Raw genomic sequence first — 16,119 nt, forward strand, 5'->3', positions numbered from 1 at the left:
CTACAGAGAACGAAACTTGTCTAGCTTGAAGGGGGAAACCAGATGCGCTATGGCTGGCCCGCTAGATGGCGCTGCCATAGGTCAAACGGATCTCAACTGCGTTTTTTTTTTTTTTTTTTAAATAGGATCCCCCATTTTTATTACATATTCGTGTAGTACGTAAAGAAATATGAATGTTTTAGTTGGACCACTATTTTCGCTTTGTGACAGATGGCGCTGTAATAGTCACAAACATATGGCTCACGATTTTAGAAGAACAGTTGGTAACAGGTAGGTTTTTTAAAATAAAATACAGAACGTAGGTACGTTTGAACATTTTATTTCGGTTGTTCCAATGTGATTCATGTACCTTTCTGAACTTATCATTTCTGAGAACGCATGCTGTTACAGCGTGATTACCTGTAAACACCACATTAATGCAATAAATGCTCAAAAGGATGTCCGTCAACCTCAATGCATTTGGCAATACGTGTAACGACATTCGTCTCAACAGCGAGTAGTTCTCCTTCCGTAATGTTAGCACATGCACTGACAATGCGCAGACGCATGTTGTCAGGCGTTGTCGGTGGATCACGATAGCATATATATTCTTCAACTTTCCCCACAGAAAGAAATCCGGGGACGGTGCTTCGACGACCAATCCACCTGTCATGAAATATGCTATTCAGTACCGCTTCAGCCGCACGCGAGCTATGTGCCGGACATCCATCATATTGGAAGTACATCGCCATTCTGTCATGCAGTGAAACATCTTGTAGTAACATCGGTAGAACATTACGTAGGAAATCAGCATACATTGTACGATTTAGATTGCCATAGCTAAAATGGGGGCCAATATCCTTCCTCCCATAATGCCGCACCATAAATTAACCCGCGAAGGTCGCTGATGTTCCACTTGTCGCAGCCATCGTAGATTTTCCGTTGCCCAATAGTGCATATTATGCCGGTTTACGTTACCGCTGTTGGTGAATGACGTTTCGTCGCTAAATAGAACGCGTGCAAAAAATCTGTCATCGTCTCGTAATTTCTGTACACGACATTCAAAGTCGTCGCCATGCAATTCCTGGTGCATAGAAATATGGTGCGGGTGCAACCCATGTTGATGTAGCATTCTCAACACCGACGTTTTTGAGATTCCCGATTCTCGCCCAATTTGTCTGCTACTGATGTGCGGATTAGCCGCGACAACAGCTAAAACACCTACTTGGGCATCATCATTTGTTGCAGGTCGTGGTTGACGTTTCACATGTGGCTGAACACTTCCTGTTTCCTTAAATAGCGTAACTATTCGGCGAACGGTCCAGACACTTGGATGATGTCGTCCAGAATACCGAGCAGTATACATACATAGCACACGCCCGTTGGGCATTTTGATCATAATAGCGCTTCATCAACATGACGACATTTTCCGCAATTGGTAAACGGTCCATTTTAACACGGATAATGTATCACGAAGCAATGTTACGTGATACCACGTACTTATACGTTAGTGACTATTACAGTGCCATCTGTCACAAAGCGAAAAAAGTGGTCCAACTAAAGCATTCATATTTCTTTACGTACTACACGAATATGTAATAAAAATGGGGGTTCTTATTTTAAAAAACGCAGTTGATATCCGTTTGACCTATGGCAGCGCCATCTAGCGGGCGAACCATAGCGCCATCTGGTTTCCCCCGTTAAGCTAGACAAGTTTCGTTCTTTGTAGTTTTTTCGTTTGATGCTTATTTCGTGAGATATTTGGCCCGGTCACTATCAATGGACCACCCTGTATATCTGTTAGTAGGTACCGCACGTTAGCTTTTATGGTGGTCAGATATTTATTGTTCGAGCTTCCTAAGACAAACGTGTCTGAGGCGATGCCTCGACTCTAGCTCAAACTTATTTTTTAATCTGTGCTCTCGGAAGAAAGAAATTTTTCAAAATGTCAACAACGTGTGTTTTACCATAGAAAATCTGAACAGTCCCTGTAATGTAGGATAACTGATTTCATTCGATGTACTAACACCGTTTCAATTTGCGTTGTCCACGTCTGTATGAGAAATATCGTCATGCAAAGTATAATATCAAGAGCACATCCCACGAGTAATTGTACATTACTCTTGTGGTCTAGCATAGTGTGACTTATTATATTACTGAATAAGGTCATTCGCATCATTTTTTATCGAGGTTTGACTTGGGCTTTCCAAGTCTACCCCCGTCCTTGAAAAATTAATTAAAATAGTAAACAGAGAAATAACATATGAAATTCATTAAAGCTTCATGAAAATGTTTGTGGGATTTTTTTCATTATATTACCTCTCAAACGTCGTATAAATTGTATAATGTGACCAGTGATTACTAATGAGTGGTATCAGTATTCGAATCATCGCCTCATCCATAACCCTTCTTCCTTAGCGCGAACGCTAACCACTTGACCATAATGGCGTCTTACAGCCTGCATCTTCGCATCAGTTACACAATAGACGCGTAAAACCTCTCTTGCGATTTTCTCGGTATTGCCAGAGAGGTGCAACTTACTTCTTGCACATTATGTTGTTTTAATGGCCTACTAAAGGTGCACAAAGTCCGAAGTAAATCCATCATCTCAATGTCGTGGCGTCACCTTGTAGATTTCTTGCTGATCTGCGTATTTAGCACCACATGCCAGCTGTATAAAGGGCTGTTGCTCTATCGATTGCTCAGAGTTATCGTTCCGTCATCTTTTATACAACATAGGTTTGTGGCATTTCCAGTATAAACGAAATATTCTTTTCACTCACAATGAACTCTATCTTCCCGCCGTAACAGAGCGTATTGCACTAACGATACTGTAACAAGAAATTGACAACAGACTGACCTCATTTCTAAATCTACGTGTCAGCATTAGCAGTGTAGCAAATCGGTTCACCTTTCAAACCCTGCAATCTTTCTTCCTCACTAACACAGATTCTCGTGATCCATTCATTAATTTATTATACTATGTGATCAAAAGTATCTGGACACGCCCAAAAACATACGTTTTTCATATTAGGTGCTTTGTGCGACTACCTACTGTCAGGTACTCCATATCCGAGACCTCAGTAGTCATTAGACATCGAACATGGTCAGGTGATTGGGCGTCACTTGTGTCACACGTTTGTACGCGAGATTTCCACACTCCTAAACATCCCTAGATCCTCTATATCCGGTGTGATAGTGAAGTGGAAGCGTGACACTTACAGCACAATAGCAAGTTAAGTCGAAACGTGAAGGGACACGTACAGCCAAAACCGTACTTACCGACCTCGTCCGATGACTGACAGAGACCGCCGACAGTTAAAGAGGCACCTGATTGAACGTATGCCTGCGAGAGTGGAAGCTGTCATCAAGGCTAAGGATGAGCCAACACCATATTGAATTCCAGCATTACCGATGGAGGGCGCCACAGACTTGTAAGTCATTTTCAGTCAGGTGTCCGGATACTTTTGATCACATAGTGTATTTTTTCATTCTGGTTCGTCTAAGATGTACAACCTAGTTACATATGAGTGAGAAAAAGTCACGGGAAGGGCTGTCACATTTCTTATAACTATGATAATTGAAGTTATTATTAGCAGCTGAGAAAAAACAGTTGCTGATATTAACTGCATTATCATCGCCTATCAATATCATATTTATGATAAAACATAATTGAAGCTATTATTAGCAACTGAGGAAAATGGCTGCAGATGTTAACAATATCTGATCAAAAGTATCCGGACACCACTGTATTCAGTGGAACTGACCATTGGATCTCACGAGCAGTTGGTCCGTCGCATAAAAAGGAGGCGGGAGTAGCAGAATGTGTCGCTAGAGAGAACTCAGTGGCGCAACTAGCCATTGGATGTCACCTTAATAACAAATTCACCAAGGACTTTTAAACCCATCGAAAGCTGTCCATGTCTACTGCCGGTGGTGTGCTTGCGAATTGGAAACGAGAAGAAACGACACAGTTAAAGTGAGACCAGGCAGACGTCTTATATTGGTGGACAGGAATCTTCGAACTTCGAGGATGGTGTTTGTAAAAAATCACATGGAATCAGCTCAATCGTGTATTCCAAAGTACTACCAGCAATCCATCTAGCACAATGACTGCGTGTAGGGAGTTTAAAAGAATGGGGTGAACTGGTCGAACAGCTCCTTATAAGCCACGCATTTGTGTAGTTAACGCTATGCCGCGCTTGAGGTTGCATGAAGAGACTCGCCAATGAACAGTGGATTAATGGAAACGAGTTATTTTGAGTGATGAATCACCTACACTCTGTGGAAATCCAATTGGAGGACTTGGGATTAGCGAATGTCTTGTGAACGTTACTGGCAACATGTGTAGTACCAACAGCTAAGTCCGGAATGGGTGGTGTTTTTCGTGTTTAGAATGCGGTCCCTTTATTGCGCTTAGGAAAACGCTAAATGCGAAAAAATATGAATACATTTTACAGCAATGCGTACTGCGCACAGTAGAGGAACAGTCCGGAAACGATCGTTTCTCTCAGTATGTCACCGTGCCCAGTCATAAAACAGCATCAGTGAGACAATGGTTTGTGGGGCAGTGGGATTCCTGAAATGGACTGACGTCTTCAGAGCCCCAACCTGGATCCAATCTAAAACCTCTGAGATGTGCATCGGCTCCGTTCTGGGTCCCAGCGTCCATCATCACTTTCTCCACTTCCACTCTTGAGGAAGAATGGCCATCCATTCTCCCACAGACATTTAGACAAATCATTAAAAGAGTCCCACGCACAGTCCATGTCGTCATAAAGGCGAAGGGTGAATATATTCCATATTTCCACTGGTAGGTGTCCGGATGCTTTTGATTAGATAATGCGTATTTATTCAGTAAGGTCTAAGACACGCAAAGCTCGTAATAGGCTACTTGTCTTAATGTACGTATCACCGACATAAAGGCACACCTTTAGTTTTTTGCTGAGAAGAAACTGTAACATGAACCATTTTTGTTGCCAACTTACGAGTGCAGAAGCAAAGCTTTCGAAGAACGTGGCTAAACCTTCACTAAGCCAAAGCACGGACCACCAGTTGGGGCTGACCAGGTCACCGAACCACTGATGAGCCACCTCGTGCTGGATGGAGGTCAGCACCCGTTCCTTAGTCGCCTCCGAGGTGTAGTTGTCCAGGGCCAGCAGGAACTGCTGACTGTACAAATAATTTAATGGTAGTCAAGACACTGCTGAGGCAAACGTAAAGTATGTGTACTTGAAAACATGATGCTTAGGTACTAGGCATTTTTTCATAGCCACATTACATAGTACTGCGTACTGCTCTGGTGCAACACCTCTCAAGCAAAAAGAGCGTTTAAGTGGCAAAGAAGGCAGTAGAATGTATAGCAGGCCTTTGTAAAACCGTATGTCCTGTACAACACTTTTCAAGAAAGTGAGTGTAACGACAGTCCCATCACTGTTCACTCTATACAAAAGAAAATCAGGAGAGCTGCATATATAGGCAGTCATTTCATTATTATAATTCATGTAAAAAATGGTTGACAAAGATGCATCATAGCTGTATATATAGCTTACAAAAATTCTTCAGGAATGTTATGCAAAATTTACTTACTATGATTATGCAAAAGAAAAACCTCACATTCTAACTTTTACTCTTTGTTATATTTGTATATATATCAGTCTCTTTTTATTTATCTCTGTTGTTGTGTTACAATATTATGATATGTTTTATTGCGTATTATTACTTTTTACTATCACACCGAGCGAGGTGGCGCATAATGTTAGCTCACTGGACTCGCATTCGGCAGGAAGACGGTTGAATCCCGCATCCGGGCATCCAGATTTAGGTTTTCCGTGACTTCCCTAAATCACTCCAGGTACATGCTGGGATGGTTCCTCTGAAAGGGCATGGCCGACTTCCTTCCCCATCCTTCCCTAATCCGATGAGACCGATGACCTCGCTGTCTGGTCTGCTTCCCCAAAACAACCAACCAACCAACCCTAAATCGCTCCAGGCAAATGCCGGGCTGGTTCCTTTGAAAGGGCACGGCTGACTTCCTTCCCCGTCCTTCCCTACCTAACCTGATGAGACCGATGACCTTGCTGTCTGGTCTCCTCCCCCAAAAACAACCCCAACGCCCAACTATCACAACATGAATAGCATGTCAAATGCTCGATGATGGCAAAAGAGAATTTAAAAATTTTTAATTTTTATTCTAACTTCGAGGCTTGAGCAGTTGGATTGCGGTGGTATCTCGTCGGTCGCTCATAGTTAAAAGCATTCGGACAATAGCTTCACGAAATATGTAGTTCGCAGTAGAGTTAAAGTTACCTGCCCTGAAGCTTGTCTCTTTGAAGATAGATCACTGGTTCCGACTAGAGCTAAATAAGAATGACAGAACCGTTTGTCAATTAACCTGCGCAAGTAAATGAATAATCTGTAAAGATGAAAACGTTGTTTCACAAAATTTTTTCATAATCATATTACCACCATCGTCAGTAAATAACGAGTCATTCAGTTCAAAAATTCGTATCATGCAGATGACTTGTTGCCCTTGACTTCAACACGTAGGTTTCAATTATATTTTCATGAAATGTACGAGCTAGACAAAAAAATTTAATTCGCTATGAAAATTAAATAAACTAATAATCCGCTAGTACAAAGAGGACAACGCAAGATCTCCGGTTGTTTAGCCCACGTCAATTCTAAACCCCTGTTTTTCTTATGATAGCGAAAGTAACTTAACTGGAAAGTTTGCGGGCGGCAGCTATTACCATCAGACTGAGTGTGACCGTTGAGTACAGAGTAATGGCAACTGGCGTCAAATCTGTTTTTGCGTCACTGTCTCTACACCATTCTCAAATAACAAAATTTATTTATAAGATGAAACTTTGATAGCTGGCTCACTACAGCGGTAAAATTTAAAAGTACAACTGAAATTAATTTATGCGTCAGCAAAAATATTTCGTTTGATGCAATTCTTTTAATATAAATAAATAGGACTAATATACCACCAAGAAACGTTAAAATTAATTTACAAGGTAACAAAACTTATACTGCACAACTCACACCAATACCGAAGAAAGGAAATAGGATTAATCTGCTGAATTACGGTCGAATACTGCTAAAGTCGATTTGCGATGGGATTTTATAACATATACTGTGTTCGAATATTATGGGTTACCTCGAAATGAACGATTTATTAACAAATAGCCTACACGGGTTCAGAAAACATCGTTCTTGTGAAACTTAAATAGCTCTTTATTCTCACGGAGTAATGAACGCTATCGACAAGGGATGTCAAATTGATTCCATGTTTTTAGATTTCCAAAAGGCTTTTCACACCGTTCTTCACAAGCGACTTCCAATCAAATTGCGTGCCTTCTGAGTATAGTCTCAGTTGTGTGGCTGGAATCGTGATTTCCTGTTAGAAAGGTTACAGTTCGTAGTAAGTCATCGAGTAAAACAGAAGTAATATCTGGCGTTCCCCGAGGAAGTGTCGTAGGTCCTCTGCTGTTGCTGTTCCTGGTATAGATAAACGGCGTAGGAGACAATGTGAGCAGCCCTCGTAGGTTGTTTGCAGATGATGCTGTAATTTACCGTCTTATAAAGTCATCAGGTGATCAAAACAAATTGCAAAACGATTTAGACAAAATATCTGTATGGTGCGAAAAGAGGCAATTGACTCTAAATAATGAAAAGCGTGAAGTCATCCACACGAGTACTACAACGAATTCCTAAATTTCGGTTACAGGACATATCACACAAATCTAAAGGATGTAAATTCAACTAAATACTTGGGGATTACAACTATGAGTAACTTAAATTGGAACCATCGCATAGATAATGTAGTGGCGAAAGCAAACCAAAGACTGCGTTTTATTGATAGAACACTTAGAAAATGCAACAGGTCTACTAAAGAGACTGCTTGCACTACGCTTGTCCTCCCTCTTCTGGAGTATTGATGTGCGGTGTGGGACCACCATCAGATAGGATGGACGGAGGACATCGAGAAAATTCAAAGAAGGGCAGCTCGTTTTGTACTGTCGCAAAATAGGGGAGATAGTGGCGCGGACATGGTGCACGAATTGGGGTGGCCGTTATTAAAGCAAAGGCAGATTCTTATCATGAAATTTGATTCACCAACTTTGTCCTCAGAGAGTGAAAATATTTTGTTGACGCCATTTACATACGGAGGAAAGATCATAATAATAATATAAGAGATATCAGAGCAAGCACGGAAAGATTTATGTGTTCGTCCTTCCCGCGCGCTGTTCGAGAGTCTACGGTAGAGAAATGGCTGGAAAGTGGTTCGATGAACTCTCTGTCGGACACTTAGTAGTGAATTTCAGAGTAATCATGTAGATGTAGACGAGAATGAAGTTTGCGACTTTATTTTATTTGCTTCTATTTCAGGTGATGACAGGAAAATTGTATGTAAGGGATTTTGGAAAACAATCAAGGTTGAATATATGAAGTCTTCACGGGTTGTCAGCCGAGTAGCATCGTCGTCTCGTAACAACTTTTCGATGGAATGCGTCTCCATCATCTTCGCATGAAGACGACGATGCTACTCGGCTGACAACCCGTGAAGACTTCATGTATGAAATTCCCCGAGAAAGCCTGCACTCGCGTACAATCAAGGTCGACTTCTGGATGGCTAGGTGGTTCAGTCACTGCTCGTCGTAGGGTTTTTGTCTATGACTTATCAGTTGTTTAAACTTTCACAATGTGAAAAATATCGCGTTGCACGGTGGTTGGTAGTCCACGTCCAACAGGCTGGGCAAGTCCCTTCAAAGGGCGGAGAAAGGCGAAGGCACCTCCAACAGAACCAAACCTGTGGTAATCAAACCCACGGTTATGGGTGTCACTGACCGTATCTGCCTGAAATCAGATCTTCAGCATTAATAAACGTCACGTTATCCTATAACGTCTAATCAGCACTTGCCACATGTGCCTTTCCTCACCGATTCTGTGGCGTGCCTCATTTCTTGTCTTATCTGCCTGAAATCAGATCTTCAGCATTAATAATCGTCACTTTATTCTATAACTTCTAATCATCACTTGCCACATGTTCCTTTCCTCACCGACTCTGTGGCGTACCTCATTTCTTGTCTTATTAGTCCATTTAATTTACATTTCTGTCTCTAGCCAATTGCGATTTTTGATACTAGCAGCCTTCTTTTAAGGAGGAATGCTCTGTTTGATAGTGCTAGTCTATTTCTTGTGCCCTTCTCCTCATCTGCCAAGTGTTATTTCGCTTCCAAGGTTGCAGAATTCTTTTACTGGGTCTATTGCGTGATCCGCACTTCAGATGTTAAGTTTGTGAGAAACGTAATTTCTGCTGTTCCTCAATACATTCGTCTTTCTTTAATACACTTTTAGTCCATATTCTGTGTTCAGTTCATTCCATTAAACAGACTCCGTAATTTTACCCATTATCATAGAGGACAGCAATGACATTTGCTAAGCTCATCACTGCTCCTTTCTTTTATTTTCTTCATTGCTTCTTCGTTAAACAGGTTGAAGAGCAGAACAGAGAGACTGCATCCTCGCCTTATTCTCTTTTTCAAACCGAGCGCTACTCTTTTGGCCTTCCATTATCATTGATCCCTCTTGGTTCTCGTACATGTTTTATCGTTGTATATTATCTGTCTTTACCTACAATTTATACCTATTTCTCTGTAAATTCATCTTGCAGCATTTGACGTTCTCGATTGCTTTTTCCGTCAGCTAATTCTGGGAATGTGTCTTGTCCTCATTATCAAGCGGAACGTCAGAACTGTCTATGTGGTGGATTTACTATTTATAAACCCAAACTGATCATCGTCTAACACATTTTCAGTTTCTTTAATCCTCTGTGTATCATTATGGCCAGCAAACCGGGTGCAATAGATGTCAAGCTGACTGTACGATAGTTCTCGCGTTGATCTGCCCTAGTTGTCTTTGAAAATGTGTGGATGGTATTCTTCCATAAGTCCGATGCTATGTCATCCGTATCACAGTTTCAACACACTAACTTGGAAAATTTTTGGTTGCACCTTCACGAATTATTTGAGAAATTCTGAAGGAATGTTATTTGCACTTTCTGTATTGTCTGATCATAATTCTCACACATCTCTCACTCTAACTCTGGAATCCTTGTTCTCTTAATCTCGATAGCCATTTCATATACATTATCAGACAGTTCTTCGTCTCTGTAGGCGTCCTTAGTACACTGCTTTGACAAATCAGTTCTCTCCTCTCGGTTTAAGAATGGTATTCCTCTTGCTCTCTTAATGTTGACGCCTTACCTTTTACGTTCTCCAAAAGTTATTTTGTCCTTTCTGTGTGCTGAATCTGTCCGTGCAACGACAGTTTTCATTTAGATTTCTTCACATATTTCCTGTAGCCAATTTTCTTTTGCACCCCCGTACTTCCTTTTAGTTGCATTTCTAAATGATTTCCACTGAAGTGACAAAAGTTATGCGACAGCAATATGTACATATACAGATGGCGGTAGTATCGCATACACATGGCATAAAAGGTCAATGCATTGGCGGAGCTGTCATTTGTAGTGAGGCGATACCTGTGAAAAGGATTCCAACGTAATAATGGCCGCACGACATGAATGAACAGGCTTTGAACGCGGAATAGTAGTTGGAGCTAGACGCATGGGACATTCCGTTTCGGAAACCGTTAGGCAATTTAATGCTCCGAGATCCACAGTGTCAAGAGTGTGCCGAGAATGACAAATTGCAGACATTACCTCTCACTAAGGACAACGCATTGGCCGATGGCCTTCACTTAACTACCAAGAGCAGGTCGTTTGCGTATTATTGTCAGTGCTAACAGACAGGCAGCGCGGAACTCAAATGGGTCGTACGATAAACGCGTCTGTTTGGACAGAGCGGCTAAATTTGCCTTTAATGGGTTGTGGCAGCAGATGACCGACGCGAATGCCGTTGCTAACAGCACGATATCGCCTGCAGCGCCTCTCCTGGGCTTCTGACCGTATCGGTTCGACCCTAGACGACTGGGAAACCGTGGCCTTGTCAAATGAGTGCCAATTTCAGGTGGTAAGAGGTAAATGTCGTGCAGACACATGTTGTTGTGGTCTTCAGTCCAGATACTGGTTTGATGCAGCTCTCCATGCAACTCTATCCTGTGCAAGCATCTTCATCTCCCAGTACCTACTGCAACCTACATCCTTCTGAATCTGTTTAGTGTAATCATCTCTTGGTCTCCCTCTACGATTTTTACCCTCCACGCTGCCCTTCAATACTAAATTGGTGATCTCTTGATGCCTCAGAATATGCCCTTTCTCTAGTCAAGTTGTGTGCCACCAATTTCTCTTCTCTCCAATTCTATTCAATACCTCCTCATTATGTGATCTACCCATCTAATCTTCAGCATTCTTCTGTAGCACCACATTTCGAAAGCTTCTATTCTCTTTTTGTCTAAACTATTTATTGCCCACGTTTCACTTCCATACATGGCTACACTCCATACAAATACTTTCAGAAACGACTTCCTGACACTTAAATCTCTACTTGATGTAACCAAATTCCTCTTCTTCAGAAACGCTTTCCTTGCCATTGCCAGTCTACATTTTATATCCTCTCTACTTCGACCATCGATAGTTATTTTGCTCCCCAAATAGCAAAACTCATTTACTACTTTCAGCGTCTCATCTCCTAATCTAATTCCCGCAGAATCGCCCGATTTAATTTGACTACATTCCATTATTCTCGTTTTGCTTTTGTTGATGTTCATCTTATACGGTCCTTTCTACACACTGTCCATTCCGTTCAGCTGCTCTTCCAAGTCCTTTGCTGTCTCTGACAGAATTACAATGTCATCGGCGAACCTAAAAGTTTTTATTTCTTCACCATGGATTTTAATATCTACTCCGAATTTTTCTTTTGTTTCCTTCACTGCTTGCTCAATATACAGATTGAATAACATCGGGGAGAGGCTACAATATTGTCTCACTCTCTTCCCAACCACTGCTTCCCTTTCGTGCCCCTCGACTCTTATAGCTGCCATCTGCTTTCTGTACAAATTGTAAATAGCCTTTCGCTCCCTGTATTTTACCCCTGCCACCCTCGGAATTTGAACGAGAGTATTCCAATCAACATTGTCAAAAGCTTTCTCTAAGTTTACAAATGCTAGAAACGTAGGTTTGCCTTTCCTTAATCTTTCTTCTAAGATAAGTCGTAGGGTCAGTATTGTCTCACGGGTTCCAACATTTCTACGGAATCCAAACTGATCTTCCCCGAGGTCGGCTTCTACCAGTTTTTCCATTCGTCTGTTAAGAATTCGCGTTAGTATTTTGCAGCTGTGGCTTATTAAACTGATAGTTCGGTAATATTCACATCTGTCAACACCTGCTTTCTTTGGGATTGGAATTATTATATTCTTCTTGAAATCCGAGGGTATTTCGCCTGTCTCATACATCTTGCTCACTAGATGGTAGAGTTTTGTTAGGCCTGGCTCTCGCAAGGCCGTCAGTAGTTCTAGTGCAATGCTGTCTACTCCCGGCGCCTTGTTTCGACTCAGGTCTTTCACTGCTCTGTCAAACTCTTCACGCTGTATCATATCTCCTATTTCATCTTCATCAACATTCTCTTCTATATATATTCTCTTCAATATAAACAACTACTGAATTTTTATGGATGATAATGCACCGCGTTACCATGCCGCAGTTGTCGCGATTGGTTTGTAGAACGTTCTGGACAATCCGAGCGAATTACTTAGCCATTCAGATCACCCAACTTGAATCCCATCTAACATTCATGGGACATAATCGTTAGGTCAGTTCGTTCACAAAATTCTTCACCGTCAGCACTTTCGCAATTATGGGCGGATAGAGAGGCAGCAAGGCTCAATATTTCTGCATGGGGCATCCAGCGACCTGGAGAGTCCATGCCACGTTGAGTTGTGGCACTTCGACGGACAAAAGGAGGTCTGACACGTTATTAAGAGATATTCCATGACTTATCTCATGAGAGCTAATGCTGTAAATCATAACAGAGGTGTATTTATTGATAATGATGACTGTCAACTGTTTTATTTAATTTTAAGGATGGTATACTAAGCCTGTTTGAACAGGTGAGACAGTCGGACTACGAGTCCGCCTTAGCTGCTATTGAACCGTGAATACGAAAGAGAGGGAGAAAATCTTGTACAAAGAAAGCACATGTATTAGATATTTTCAGGTAATATTCCAGTTTTAGGAACTTAATATCTTAGTATGTCTTTCTTCAATGTCATCGCACTGCTTTTGTGTTGATGATGGAAATTCAAACTGTGGGAGAGAGTCATACTGTGTACCACTTGTACGACACTGTATATCACGTATATGTTTTCCTTATTTTCAGTCCAGATGAAACCAAATGATCGAGCATACAGTAAGAACAGAAAATTTTGTAGTTCAACCCTCTAGATATGAATTGGTCGCCTAAAACATATGTCAATCCCACCAGTTACAATTAATGAAACAGGAGAATGGAATGGTAGTGGAAAGTAGAATTAAATAAAGATCAAGCGAAATAAATGATCAAACAAACAGACAAGTTGTATAGTTTGAGCATTTGAGTTGATGTCCTTATTCAAATGAGACTGTTTTAAATACAATGAAGCACTACCATTATTTATTCAAATATTTAGTTGTTTTCTGCATAGGAAATGAACATAATGGGAAACACTAATCATGCACTGTCGAGTGACTTTATAACCAACTCTTGGATGTATCGTTTGTAGAGCGTATCTCGTGTTTTACGCCCTTTTGTGATGCACGCCGCGCGGAATTAGCCGAGTGGTCTAAGGCGCTGCAGTCATGGACTGTGCGGCTGGTCCGACTGAGGTTCGAGTCCTCGCTCGGGCATGGGTGTGTGTGTTTGTCCTTGGGATAATTTAGGTTAAGTAGTGTGTAAGATTAGGGACTGATGACCATAGTAGTTAAGTCCCATGAGATTTCACACTCATTTGAACATTTTTTTGTGATGCACGAGTGAAGTAAGCGCGCTGACGGGCTACTTTAAAAGTTCATTCACCGCTGTCGCGAACAAAGAGAGTACTTTAATCCAGCTGCAAAAAATGGTGAACTCCAGTTTCCGGAAATCTTGAGATTTATGGATCGTTTGTGAGTCTCTGTGGTGAATATATGACGCGAATGGTGTCGCAACACCATCATAAATAATCGTCGTACAGACTGCAGACCTCCACGTGCTACCGGTGTGCGGCACGAACGTTGTGTACGAAGCGATCCTCAGAGATCAGATTCGGCCATAATACAGTCATTGTCTTCCCTGGGAAAATATGTCTTGTCATACATGGCCATTAAAATTGCTACACCACGAAGATGACGTGCTACAGACGCGAAATTTAACCGACAGGAAGAAGATGCTGTGATATGCAAATGATTAGCTTTTCAGAGCATTCACACAAGGTTGGCGCCGGTGGCGACACCTACAACGTGCTGACATGAGGAAAGTTTCCAACCGATTTCTCATACACAAACAGTAGTTGCCGGCGTTGCCTGGTGAAACGTTGTTGGTATGCTTCGTTTAAGGAGGAGAAATGCGTACCATCACGTTTCCAATTTTTCATTGGCCAATTTTTCATCCATAAAAATTCCTTCGTCGTTTGGGAACATGAAGTCCACGAGTAGCTGCAAATGGTCTCCAAGACTACTTAAGAACCATTTAGAATCAATGAAGGTTCAGTTGGGTCAGAGGACCCAGTCCATTCCATGTAAGTCCACACCATTATTGTACCCACCACCAGTTTGCACAGTGCCTTGTTGACAACTCGGCTCCATGACTTTGCGCCACAGTCGAATCATACCATCAGTTATTACCAATTGAAATCGGAACTCATCTGAACAGGCCACGGTTTCCCAGTGTTCTAGGGTCCAACCGATATGGTCACGAACCCAGGAGAGGCGCTGCAGGCAATGTCGTGCTGTTAGCAAAGGCACATGCGTCGGTCGTCTGCTGCCTGTAGCCAACTAACGCCAAATTTCGCCGCACTGTTCTAACGGCTACGTTCGTCGTACGTCCCACATTTATTTTTGCGGTTTCTTGACGCAGTGCTGGTTGTGCGTTAGCACTGACAACTCTACGCAAACGCCGCTGCTCTCGGTTGTTAAGTGAAGGTCGTCGGCCACTGCGTTGTCTGTGGTGAGAGGAAATGCCTAACATTTGGTATTCTCGGCACACTCTTGTTACTGTGGATCTCGGAAGGATTACCGAAGCGGAATGTCCTGTATGCCAAGCTCCAACTATGATTCTGCGTTCAAAGCCTTGCGGCCATAATCGCTTCTGAAACCTTTTCATATTAATCATCTAAGTACAAATGACAGCTGTGCCAATGTACTGCCATTTTATACCTTGTGTACGAGATATTACCGCCACCTGTGTCTGTGCATATCACCATTCGTGACCTATTCGTGACCTTCGTCACCTCAGTGTACGAGGGTGAGTCAAATGAAAACCTTAAATTTGTTATAACAAATAGAAATTTCGCGTCGTTATCCTGTAAATTGGTAAGAGTGCTACAAACAGTGTGCAGAATGGCCTGTAGGTGGCAGCATAGTGCAGATGCAGTATCAGTATAAACATGGCCGCCCCAATTGCGACTTGCACCAGGGAAGAACAGCGTTCTGTTATTCGGTTTTTGCGTAGTGAAGGTGTGAAACCTATTGAAATTCATCGACGAATGAAGGTTCGGTACCGAGATCGATGTTTGTCACAGCAGCAAGTCTACGAATGGAGTAGTAAGTTCGCAGTGGAAGATGGTCCTCGTCCAGGTCAGGCACAACGAGTTGTGACTCCACAGAACATTGCAACAGTTGAAGCCATAGTGAAGGAAAACCATCGAGTGACACTGAATAACATTGTAGCATGTTTGTAGATTGATCATGGGTCAGCACACCACATTGTGCGTGATGTGCTTAAGTTTCACAAAGTGTCTGCAAGATGGGTGCCACGGCAGCTGACTCCTGAAATGAGAGAACGACGTGTTGATGCTTGTGAAGAACTTCTTCGGCGCTTTGAACGAGAAGGTGATGGCTTCCTTGCAAGAATCGTTACTGGGGACGAAACCTGGGTTCACTTCCACCAACCGGAAACGAAGAGAGAGAGCAAGGAATGGCGCCACTCCTCATCACCAAAACCA

The 16,119-nt window shown here is 42.1% G+C and overlaps 1 protein-coding gene across 1 annotated transcript in view; it reads right to left on the bottom strand.

Annotated features, from left to right (window-relative positions):
• Window positions 1-16,119, bottom strand: part of LOC124788655 (aminopeptidase N-like) — a 94,435-nt gene that overhangs the window by 32,536 nt on the left and 45,780 nt on the right. The window contains exon 7 of the mRNA XM_047255932.1: window positions 4,968-5,151. Within this exon, the coding sequence (XP_047111888.1) occupies window positions 4,968-5,151 (184 nt within the window). The remainder of the gene's footprint in view (window positions 1-4,967; window positions 5,152-16,119) is intronic.

The sequence above is a fragment of the Schistocerca piceifrons genome, chromosome 3 (genome assembly GCF_021461385.2).
Source record: "Schistocerca piceifrons isolate TAMUIC-IGC-003096 chromosome 3, iqSchPice1.1, whole genome shotgun sequence".
Classification (NCBI taxonomy): Eukaryota; Metazoa; Arthropoda; class Insecta; order Orthoptera; family Acrididae; genus Schistocerca; species Schistocerca piceifrons.